The 13,220-nt window shown below is 31.0% G+C and overlaps 1 protein-coding gene across 6 annotated transcripts in view; it reads right to left on the bottom strand.

Annotated features, from left to right (window-relative positions):
* The window catches only part of Dscam4 (Down syndrome cell adhesion molecule 4), a 180,072-nt gene that overhangs the window by 126,188 nt on the left and 40,664 nt on the right, over window positions 1–13,220 (bottom strand). For all 6 annotated transcript variants that reach the window (XM_085197069.1, XM_085197072.1, XM_085197073.1 and 3 more), the window contains exon 2: window positions 9,530–9,580. In XM_085197069.1, the coding sequence (XP_085053195.1) occupies window positions 9,530–9,566 (37 nt within the window). In that variant the 5' untranslated portion in view covers window positions 9,567–9,580. The remainder of the gene's footprint in view (window positions 1–9,529; window positions 9,581–13,220) is intronic.

Raw genomic sequence — 13,220 nt, 5'->3', positions numbered from 1 at the left:
TTTTTAAAAAAATTCAGCTTCAGCGTGAAGCTCGCATATAGCAGGGTAGGCAAAGGGAACCGCTAACGCTAATTTACTCCTTTCCCGACTTTCCGCCAATTTTTTCGTGGCATTGCGGATTGAGTGGTGGATCAACGCCAGGCATTTTGCCTTGGTACCAGAGCGAAGAAATTAAAATATCAATAAATAATAAATTATTCTCCCCAGGTAGGCATGCAACCCATGTCCCTGCGCCTCGACGGCCGCAAAAAAATACATGACGAAAGAAAAAAGTAATCAAACTTTTATACACTTTAACGTGACAAATTTATTTTTTAATCAGTCGAGTTTTTATAAACGCAATTTCAATTGAAACGAAATATTTATGAAAGAAAACGCCTCTCCTTCCTTTCCTGGCAATAAAACCTTAATAGGCTGTAATGTTAGATTTATATTTCTTGGTACCTTATTGTCTTCACCTAACTATATACATAAATCAAATGAGCATTCAGCAGAGTAGGCAGAGGGTACCTAGTGTTAAGACATTCCGTTCCCCACTTTCAATTTTTTCGAGACATTGCGTAATGAATGGCGGAACTCAAATACCTACATAATTTAAGTAAAGTTATTCTTAAAGTAATACAATTTCACAACTACCGCCATATCTACTTAAAGCATATATAATTTAAACTACGTACAAACACGAGTACGAGTCGCAGGAGTAATATTGTTTGTCCCCTGTACTATCTTTATGCGCACGGAATGCTAATGCGGTTGCATGCTGGAGACAGAACCTGGCATATTATTTTATATGCTAGGTACTTACCTTGCTTTACTCGTCATATTATATAAAATGTATTGGTATAAGAAGCATATACTCGTATATATATTACGTTATCCTATCCTATATCTTATAAAACAAAGTCGCTTTTCGTGTCTGTCTGTTGTTTCTAACTCTTCTCCTTCTAAACCACCCAACGGATTTTGATGCGGTCTTCACTATTAAGTCGAGTGTTTTTCGTAGAAGGTTTATATATAGTTTATTATTTGTACATTCTTATGTAAAGTAACATAAATACGATAAATGTCTATAAAGTCCTACCCATTGAGACACTTTCGCGCATGCGCTGCTCTAATGGTAAGCACTACATGAAAAAAATGTACTGGAGTATTGTTCCTCTTAATAAGATCTACAAAAAAGTCCGCGAGATCATATTCGTATCTTTTAAGAATAACGCGTAGTGATCATTTTTCTGTCTAAAAATAATAATTTCAATATATTTTTTAATGTGAGGGATATTTTTCTATTATGGTATTAATCCTTATCCTTTAAAATACTTTATTAATTTTCTACGTTAAACGAAGATAAAATTTGCTTTTTACAATATTTCGAAATTGCGAATAGTTTTACAGAAAAACGCATTTAATTGTTGACACATCCCGCCGTTGACACATCAGCTACATGTTACTCAAGTTTCACTTATCCCTTACTCTCAGCATATAAATAAGTACATTAGTTACGTTGGCCATTTAATGTAGACCAAAACTGTCTTTTACTGTTTTTCATTTTAATAAGTACTTTAGAAGTTGTTACAATATCAAAAAAATCCTTGCTGCGAAATGGCTCGCCACTCGCCATGCGTCCGCCGTGCCCGCTTGCCTTACACGCATCGGTGGTTCAGTGGTAGAAACCTCGCCTGCCACGCGGGCGACCCGGGTTCGATTTTTCTTGCGTTTAAAAATATTCATTTAACTATCTAAAAATAGTCATTTAAATATATTTTAATAAGTACTTGAAAAGATTAGTAGCACAGATTTAAAATTACGGTACCTACTAAAAAATTCTTGCTGTGTAAAACAATTGGAAAATTCTTATTGACACTACGAAAATGTGGGTTACATTAGGGTTTAATTAAATTTCACATTATCTTAAGTGCTTTGCAAACATACATTATATGAATAATCCAGTAGTAACAGCGGGCGAAGCCGCAAGAGGGTCGCTAGTTTATATATAAGTACAATTTAAATATTTTTTTACTGCTTAAAATTACTGTTGTTGTATGTAAAAATCAGTTTTTGTAAGTAGTATACACCATTCATAACGTGAAATATCATTTATTTTACAATTTTATTAATTTTTTTCTAGAAAAAATGTTTTAAATATACACGTTACGACCTTGGCAGAGGGAACTTAGTGTTAAACTCAAGTATTCCGTTCTCTACTTTCCGAGTTCAGTGTTAAAACTCAATGCCCTACTGTTTTTTTACCAGAGTGAAATAATAATTATAATTTAATCCCCCAAGTGGATATCGAACCCCCAACTGTCATATTTACAGTCAGATGCTGTACTCTGTGATCAAACTCTCCTAAATCAGTGTCTGTTTCTTATTTAATGAAATAACACAGACGTGTCATATAAATAAACCAGGATACTGGTATCTGGAGGGAACTTCCCAACTTCAACTAAAATTGACTTAAATTTTTAAAGCTTATAAGAACTTTAAGTAACTTTAGTTTTCAAGAACAGGATGTAACTAATCTCACGTCGGCGAAGCCATCACAAAATCTCATTTTATGTTATATTTGTATACAGCGTTATCTAAGCCTCTTCTCAGGAACTTTGTTTACGGAATATAGAAAAAAATATATTTACTTATTTTGTAAGTTTACTTCGAGATGAATGGAAGCTGACGCCGTTACCTAAGATTGTTGTGAGCTCAATTTTCATTTTAATTTTGTTTATATTTAGCATTATTTCTATTTAAATAATAATTGTTACTCGCCACGCAATACCTCCAGAATCCTGCGGAAATTGGGGAACGAAGTGTCTTAGCACTAGGTTCCCTCTGCCTGCAATTCTGTGTGCGGGATACAGCGTGAAGCAGATTTATATGAAGATAAAGAGGGAAAAATAATGGCTTCTTATAACACCAAAGTTGTCAATGTGTATTCCATATGTATGCAATGAGGTAAGTAGACAAAACTAATAACTGAATCGACTTATCTTTTTACTTTCTACAGAAAAGATTAAAATATAACCCCCCATAAATATTCCGGTACAACTATAGCAGCTTTGTTAAAATAAATTTCTATCAGAAAATTTCATTCATTTTATACTAGAAAGCCAGTTTTGAACGTTAACTTGCCGTTTAACTTTTACGAATCATTAAGATCGGATGCAACAGGCTGGCTCTGACATACGTAATATCCTTGTGAAATATGTAGCGGAAATCTTATTAAATTTCATGCTTTTCCTGACGTCATGCCAGCATCTGTGACGGTCTCGGTAATATCCTCTGGTTATATTAGAAGTAGCAGAGTAAATATATTTTTAAAACGTTTTTTTTATTATAAATATTTATTTATGAAAATCTAATTTCAATAGAAAAAAGCCTCCTTTTACTGTCAGTTATTGTCCACGTACACCAAGATGGCCTTAACGAGAACATTTTCTAATACAACACAAATGTTCTACTGCTATAATATCTGGTACAGCAGGATAGGCAGAGGAATCCTAGTGTTAAGACACTCCGTTCCCCACTTTCTGCCGAATTCTGGAGCCATTGCGTGTTGAGTGGCAGAACTCAACGCCGCGCTTTGCCTCGACACCAGAGCGATGAAATGGAAATATAAACGTAAATAAATTATTTCACTTCCTCTAGTGGGCATCGAACTCACAACCGTCGTATATATATATTATAGTAAATGATATAGCACTATAGAAGTATATATAAATAATCCAGCAAAAGATCAGCAAGGGTGGGTTTAAAATACAAAACAAGGCAAGTAATCTGAAAATAACTATAAAAAGCGCCTCCAGGCCCTAGAGGAAGCAATCACGTCATTATACATTTTAGCTATACTCATCTCGTCTGTCTGTTGTCAGCATATTTTTAAGCCTTACATTGATTTTGCATATCGTAGCTCAGAAGTGGGGACCAAGATTGCCCTAAAGCTAGACTTGGAATGCAGTATGGGGGAAGCTTTGATGTGCTCGTTTGATCCAGTGAACATTAACTAGTAGGGTCTAAACACTTTTTGAGCCCCTCGTTTCTATAGAATAGTAAACAAAAGGTTGAAAATTATAAATGTGTGATATAAATTGAAATGTCTCGTATTAAATTTCTTTTTGTCTTTCCTAATAATTGTATGGGATTTTTTTTTGAGGCATTGCGTGTTGAGTGATTACCAGAGTATGAAAATTAAAATATTAATAAATAGTAATTTATTGCCCCGAGTAGGAATCAAATCCACTACCATCGCGTTTATAATCACATGCTTGTGCCACTGTACCCATGAAGCCTCAGAGTATATAGAATATATAGAATTACAATATGGGTTTTGTACTAAAATAGTAACAGCTTAATTTAGAATGGGCTTACATAGAGGTGCTGAATTCATTATATAATACGAATATATGTTTGCTGTATTTGCAATTTTAACTATTTACATAAATAGCTGGATTGCTCTTTTCGATTTTTATTTACAAAAAATTTTCAAAGAAAGTTAATAAAAACGTAAAAAGATTAAAATTTTTAACTAAATTACAATTTGTTATTTTAAAGTTGCCTCAAATTCTATATATTCGTATACTATACTCAATTTTGCTATCATAGTAGTGTTCCTTAAAATTAACATCGCATTTTGGTTAACGAAACTTACCGCTAAAACCTTCTTCCATAAGTTAAATATTTCCCTACAAGTTTCTATTTATCTTGATGTATTCATTTGCCTAGAGATACAGTTATATTTCAACCAACGAACTTCATGGTCGTATACTTGTTGAATCCAATGTCTGCACCGAAGACGAGGTCTTGGGTTTGGACATTGCAGACCAGAAACTTTTCCCGATATGTTTGCAGTAAAAACAGTATATTTATAGAATGAATATATTTATACCCAAAAAATTATTTGGACAGATAAAAAAGATTGATATCTGGAATATGATTGAAAATCATTTTTTTTTCCTCTGGTAAGATTTTTTCTTACTCAAAACTAGTTTGGCTTTGGGTTAAAAAGAAAATATAATATATCTTAAAACAAAAAAAGTTTTATTTTTTATTTTCTTACTCTTAGTTTTCTTTTGCTTCTATCGCAATTTCAATCTGAGGTAAGCGTATAAATAAGACCTTTGTAGCAATAACATTCACAAAGAATTCTACCAAGCTTTGAATAATATCCTGGGGATGTCCTTAGAAAAGTAAGTAATATGTGTAGCTTTTTAGCATATGTATGCGTCTATCTTCTAGTTTTCCTTTTCTTATCCCTCTAGTTTTCCTTTTAGCCAAGGAAAATGAGAAAGCTTATTTTAGATATTTATTTCTTTGTTTCATTGCATAAACTACATTTAATGTGAATATAATAATTATGAAAATATTTTATAATATGTAATTGAATTTTATATTAATAGAAAAAAGGACTTCATTATTTTAAATAAATAAAAAATATTGGAATTAGACAAAAAAGAAAGCTCAATATGCAACGCCTTATTCTTCGGAAAGTGGGGTACGGAGTGACCTAACGCTAGCTAGGGTAGAGAAACTGAAAAAACGGAGAGATTCACTAATAATTTCTCAGTAATTTGTGTTAATAACATATAAAAACAGCTGAATAAACTTTGCCGTAAAAAAGTTTTTAGATGCAGCCAAGTAAAGTTAGCTAAAGAAGATACACACGTTGCAACCCTCTTTAACTTAAAATGTTGTTTACTTCTAGTTAGTACTTAGAGTTTTGCGGTTTTTCACAGCTCTTTTTAGTAGTTTTCAAAATGTTTTTAAAATGGTTACTTGAATTGTAAAAATATACTTTATATATATATTTTCTATGTATTTTTGTTGAAAAGCATTAGCAATTCTTATTTTAAAATAGGAGACTATAGATAACAGTACATTTTCTCAATAGAAAATGGAATTTTTTTTTTATATTAGAAAAACAATTATGCTTGTTATTTCTACCAAACATTTACAAAATTGGATTGTAATTATAGCATTGGACAACAAAGTATACTAAAAAGTAAAAAATAAATTTACCTAACATAAACTAAAACGTATTTCCATTTAGCTCAAAAAAAAAAAAAAAATAAGTCTTTTTTAAATTTTGAAATTAAATTACAAACCTCCTTTTACATAAGTCGGTTAAAAAGGACACACTATTCTACATTTAAAATACACATGTATATAGGAAAAGGAAATCCACCAGTACTTTTCTCTGCATAAACAGATAGTTCCTCCATCGCTGGCAAAGTTCACGAGTAAATACGGACGAGGCAAGCAAATACAACGTGACAACTTTCTTATTCATGTGTGGAATTTAGCAAACATGTTTGTAGACATGTTGCGACTTCCACATTAACTTAAAAATGAACTACCTACTTTTTGGTGGTGGGTTCGATTTCACTTGAGGTAATGGAATATTTATTTAAATGTATATTTTCAATTCTTCGCTCTGGTGTCGAGGTGAAGCGCGGTGTTGAGTTGTGCCACTCAATACAATCCAGAATTTGACGGAATATGGGGAACGGTCTTAACACTAGGTTCCTTCTGCCTAACCTACTGTGTGCGGGATACATCGTGAAGCTGATTTATTTCTTACATTTTAGCTGATTTTTTTTATTTTTTTTAATATTATTATTTATTATTATAATCACAATATTTTTAATATTTATTTCAGCTTTAGATTTTAGGCAATCATGGGAAAAATTACTTTAACAGGCGGAGAGACAGATATAAATGTTTACGGACAGACAGACAGACAAAGAAAGATCCTACAAGATCTGTTTTTACTTTTAAAGTATAGAAAACTCTAAAAATGAAGAATAAAAACATCATTGTAAATTATAAAAATTTCATACATTTATCTCAATATAATTATGTAATATGATTTTTCAAAATATTTAAATTTATTTAACCTAAACAAATGACTATAATAACTAAAGCCATATTTTCAAGAGAAATGTAAAGAAATTTCACAACCAAATAAATCTCCACAACATCCTATATATGAGTGGGTACAGGCGGAACACGTTTTACGGATATAATACATGTTCAATAGTTACTTAAGTTAGTCTGTTAGCACTGACAGCCCGAAGCGAGTTTGTTTGGTAACAGTTAGTAAATTTCACGCCCGGCCGCTCGCGCCGACTGTACACACTTATAGAGCTAGATATGGTATCAGAATTTCCGTGCAACTTAGTTGTGCATGTAATTGACATGTGCATGTGTTTTTTTTATGTGTTTGTATATTTTTTTGGTTTTTTTTTTAGGTTCCCGTTGAGTAACGTGCCTACGAAGAAGCAGTAAATGATAACGTGGTTATTTTTCTTAAAGTAGGTATAGATATCTAAGCCAAATTGCGTTTATTTATTTAATTTTTTCACTTATAAGTAATTAATTACTTTTGTGTAATGTTAAAATATTTTAAATTGCTAATTAAATCCTAATTTTTTTTTACGATTTGAATGTTAATATTAATCACTAAATACACGCCGTACCTATAAAAATTTAAAAAATAAATAAACAAAACTATGGCAAATATCATTAATTATTGCATTTTTTTCGTATATATTAATTTACTCTTTATTTTGTCATTCTAATGTAATTCTATATTCTTATAGTTGAAGTTATCTATAAATAGAAACGAGATACTCATCACTAGCTCTCGCGTCCTTTTTTTCTTTTGCCGGTTGCGCTCGTGCTACAAATACTTCAAGAAAAATATTTTGCATTTGAAATATATTTTTTCAAGTTGATTGAAAAGAAATGTTAGAAATTGAAGCACAGACAACAAACTTAATTTATTCAATTGAATTTTCCATAGAATGTAATCTTAAGATAATATTTTCTTTGCTAAGCTATAATTTAATAAAATACTTTATTTATTTAAATAAATTAATAATTAGCTAAATTCTTATTAATATTTATTTTATTTATTGTGTTTATCGCAATAGTAAGTATTCATATTCATATATTTAAACGACTGGCCTGTATTTACAAGTATAACCTGACCTATATAAAAGAAATCTATATAACAGCCAAATAAAAGTGTCAAAAATCATTAATTTAACTTTTTTTTTACTAAAAAACCTGTAATTAATTTAAATTAACTATATCATAATGTTTATAAGTTTATAAGTTTATAGTGAAAATGTTGTTATTCATGTAGAACAATGCGGGATAAGGCGGGACAAGTTTTCTCGTAAACCCTTTACCGCACGCAACGTTGCCACATAATGGCTGAGAGGCCTGGAAAGTAGAGCAAGTGAGGATTTTTGGGCTTCCCCGTAAGTTTTTCTGTAAAAGTTTTAATTAAATTTTAAATATTTTTTGGTTGTGTCTATTTATAATTTTGTATGGTTAAAATTTTGTTGTTCTGGGTTGTTTGCATTTTGGGTTTAAATTAAAGTATAGAAGTTTTTTAGTATCAAATATAAATATATATTTTATAAATATATTTATAGATATTTATCTATGGTCCCTATGAGCATGGAAAAAATGAAGATTCTTAGTTAACGTAATCAAAAGATACGAGCATTTATTTATGCTTCGTTTTTTTATGTATTTTGTATTAATTTCGTCGCGTAATCAAACTTGAAACTACATCTTGTGGACCTACAATTATGAAATTTAGCACATGAGAACACAAGTGAGAACTTGCTATACAAATTAAGAAAAGATCAATCAAGTCAATCAAAATCGGCAATGTTAAATTTGTCAACTTTTATAAGTTGACCCTAAAATTAGTTCGGTAGTTTTAGTGGGCGAGTCCGACTCGCACTTAACGTGTTTTTTTCCATTTCAAAATATAAAAAAAAATGTGTCAAATCATAAAGATAAAAAGCCTCAATTTATCTTATATCTTTTTTATATAATTTCATATAAACTAGTTGAGGCTCGCTTTCATATAAACACTCACGCCCAGGAGGTCCACGTCCGAAGATATACAGGTCCCCAGAGAATCACACGACTGGAATGTTTCACCGTGTTCGTTCACAAATATGCTGAAAATTATATTAAATTCCCAAGCAAAATGTTTAAGCGTTTAATATGTCTTTGCATACTGTAGAATCGCTTATTTATCACTGAAAGCGGTTTTCATAATTGCTAGTAATATTATAGAGTATTCCATATGGTGGTTACAAAATTAAATGTAAGGCAATATTAATTATATTCTTTTTAATTTCACACTGCATATAGTACAGGCAGGGGAAACCGGGGAACCTAGTGTTACGATACTCCTCCTATTAAAATACTTCCATTTCGTATTTTCCTCCGAATTCTTCAGGCATTGCGTGTTGAGTGGTTGAGTTTTCCTCGTTACCAGAACGAATAAATGAAAACATTTAATATTTAATTTCCCCGAGTCGATTGAAAAAATAAAATGATCAAAAATACAATAAAGATTTCTTTTCGTTTATAAATAACATGAAATGTGAAAAGTTCGGTATTATTATTAAAGGACTCCTCTAAACTTAAAATATGAAATCTCAGGCTAAGAGCTGAGTAAATAATATAAGGATATTTGAAAAAGTGAGCAAAATAAATAGTAACTTACCCAAGAAACTCAGCAGTAAATATGTATACAGCTTCATCTTTTCCAACTTTCCTGAAAAGAAAAATATTCTTTAATTCAGCTTACTTTGTAAAAAGTTTTTTATGATTTTTCCTCTTTCTAAAAATATATGAAAGTATTTATATGAATAATTTTAATATTAAACATGTTTTATATATTACGCGTCTTATCTTTGAAGTTCTAATCTACAATTTTTTTTATTATGGTGTTGTTTTGCACCATAGTTTTTTGCCATCCGTGGCCTTTAGTTCTTGTTTTGCTTATTAAAGTTTTGCTTTCTTTTTCTTTAAGGTTAAATTATTTTTAACGCTCTGAGCACCTTTGTGTCGATAGTTAAGACCACCTATCTCGAGACCACGTGATCACCACGTGTGAAAAACAGAAGTCAACAAAAGTCGAGCTTTTAAGTCAAAGCAATCAAAAGATACTAGCATTTATGCTACAATTATGGTGTATTTTGTATAAATTCCCCTCGTAATTAAAACCTATAGGGTACTTCAAGTGGATCCACAGTTATAAAATATAACTAACAATAAAATTAAAGTTAACTATTAATTTATATAATATATAATTATATATTTAATAAAAAAAATAATTACAAACATATATTTGTACTCATACGTAAGCACAGCTTATAAAATTGACATATGTATATGTCAGTTTTATATATTTTATATTTTATAAGCTGTACTTGATTATACATACATACATATAAGCTACAACCCTGAAATTGGTATAGAAGTCGGACTCGCTGACTCGCACTTAACCGTTTTTTTAAACAGACATCTATCACACATAACAAGTTAGGTAACCTAGTCCTAAAACTACCAACAAAGCTTTTCTAGGTCAGAACATTTCATTTTCTTAATGCTATATCTCCCTAGATATTCTCCTATGACAGTGTGACCTATTAAAATAGATGTATAGTACAGATTATACAACTTAACCACGCTGTACCTCGAAACAGGTTAGGCGAATAAACCTAGTGTTAAGACACTCCGCTCCCCACTTTCCACCTTATACTGGAGGCATTGCCCTATCTATATATATAAAAGGACTTGTCCTCACTGACTGAGGTAAGACGCACGCACAGCCGTAACCGCTGAGGGTAGAAACGTGAAATTTGGACAGATGTTTACTTTCGTAATCTGGACATCCACTAAGAAGGGATTTTGAAAAATTTTAACCCTAAAGGGGTGAAATAGGGGTTGAAACTTTGTATCGAAAAAAATTTAAATCAGTACCGATATTTATAAAATTTGAAATTTAGATTTTTAAAATAATTTAATTGAATACGTATTTCATAGTTTTCCAGAATTCTTCCCCTAAGGGTGCAAATAAGGGGTTGAAAGTTTGTATGGAAAAATCTTTAAAACGCCACCGATTATTATAAAATTTGAAATTTAGACTCTTAAAAATATTTAATTGAACATGTGTTTCATGGTTTTCTAGAATTCACCCCCTAAGGGAGCAAATAAGGGGGTAAAAGTTTGTATGGAAAAATCTTTAAATCGCCACCGATTTTTATAAAATTTGAAATTTAGACTCTCAAAAATATTTCATTGCACACATGTTTCGTGGTTTCTTAGAATTCACCCCTAAATAAGTAAGCGAAGCTGCGCGCGTCCGCTAGTTCTCCTATAATTATGTGACCCATTAAAACAACATACATATATATTTATATATGTTAATTTTAATATGCACATAAAAACCATTATTTTACTTAGAGCGACTAGCTTCCATTCACATCCAATACACTCAGTATTCATTATCGTTAATATTAATTTGCGGAATAGACGCCACGTGCTCGCAATGACCGGAACGGGGCCCCGGAGTGACATTAATGAAACGATAAATTGAATTAAGAATTGTGTTAACAGACTGAAGTCACAGAATTATTTAATTAATAAAAAAAAATACATAAAAAATCCAGGACATTCGTCGTGCAGGGGTAAAAGGTTGTGGCTGCAGCGCGACGGTTGTCAGGTCATTCTCGACGCGAGGAAATGAATTATTATTTATTAATATTTTAATTTCTTGGCTCTGGCACAAAGGCAAGGCATGGATTCAATTGCCGCTACGTTAAAATTTTTAAAGAAAATTATCAAATACAGAGAAAATAGAAAATCTCTCAAGAATATCTAAAAAATATTTACCAACTTTACTAACATATATTCATTCTTTAAGTAACGTAAGTAAAGCAATAAGTCTAAAAGCTTAAAACTTAAATAAGCATAAATTATCTACAAATGGTTCTTTATTATTTATACTACAGCACAAAAAGCTCATTCATATTAAGCTGTATAACATCACTTGTTCAAAGACAATTCCAAGCCGCAAATCTGGCACCAGGTGCAAACTCGACTGTATAACGGCTGGAGCATCACACAATCTGTTTCTCCAGGAAACTGGGTCAGGAGAACGAAGAATCACTTCGAGACAAAGATTTATGAAGATCAGATTCGCGTTCTGTATGGAGAAGTCTAAAGTTCATTGCATATAAACTAGTTTAGCTCGAAGATATAAAGTTCGATTATATAAAAATGTATTGCCAAGAGTTGTATAAACAGTTTAAATAAATTATACGATAGAAGATAATATCTATAAGATAAATATAAGAATGTATGCAAGGCATATTTCGTTATAGTTTTTATTACATTACCGTACAAAACTCAAACAAAATAATAAATAATTAACTTTATGGATTTACCATTATATAAAAAATTAATATGGTTAATGTTAACCATTATATAAAAGGGCGAGAATTAGGGGAGGCCTATGTCCAGCAGTGGACGTTGAAAGGCTGATGGATGGATGGATGGATTATATAAAAAAATAATATGGTTAAAAAATTAATATGGTTATTACAAAGTACGAGGAGTTTTAAGTTTTTTGATATATTTATTTAATATGTATTAATAATACATATTTCAATCGTAGGCTGACAAACTCTGTGTGGGTGCCTAGGTTTATGACTGCCTAGGTTTTTTATTATTTCTGCAGCAGATAAAACATGGTCGAAACAACTCAATACTAAGTTCAAAAATTTGATAAATAAATAATAATATTGATAAAACCAATTACTCGGAGCCACAATTTTCAATTCATTCAAAATAAATGGACAAAGCTGGCACAATTTTCTTTCCACAGCCAAGAAATATGGCTACGGTTAAAAAGACAGAAATGTTTTAAATTTAAAATAGTTAGGACTAAAACTTTTGTCAAATATTAACTTTCTTTTATTTAAAAATTTGAAATATTACTATATATTCATACATTTCATTTTATTTCATTCATATATGTATAAGGTAACACGACACCATATCGACACCATAGCGAAGTAATGAAAATATTAAATATTTCATCGAGTGAGAATCGAACCTACAACTTGCCTCAAGAATTTCTACGATATAGACAATTTATATAAATTACATTTATATAGGCATATGAAGAAGGCAGTAACAAGCACACAATCATGTCACGTTCTAATGAAATTTTACTCCTATTTGGAGGAAATTCAATTCGAGTGAATGTTCAGATAAAGTATCTTTGTAGTAATGGAGACTCTTGTAATATACTACTTTATCAATTTTATCAATTGTAGCAATTGAGACTGACTTTATCTATATATATAAAAGGACTTGTCCTCACTGACTGAGATAAGACGCGCGCA

This window comes from Heliconius melpomene, chromosome 14 (genome assembly GCF_056956725.1).
Source record: "Heliconius melpomene rosina isolate 202511_hmr_F chromosome 14, ASM5695672v1, whole genome shotgun sequence".
Taxonomy (NCBI): domain Eukaryota; kingdom Metazoa; phylum Arthropoda; class Insecta; order Lepidoptera; family Nymphalidae; genus Heliconius; species Heliconius melpomene.
Note: the sequence above shows the minus strand (reverse complement) of the source record. Positions and strands in the feature narration are given on the sequence as shown.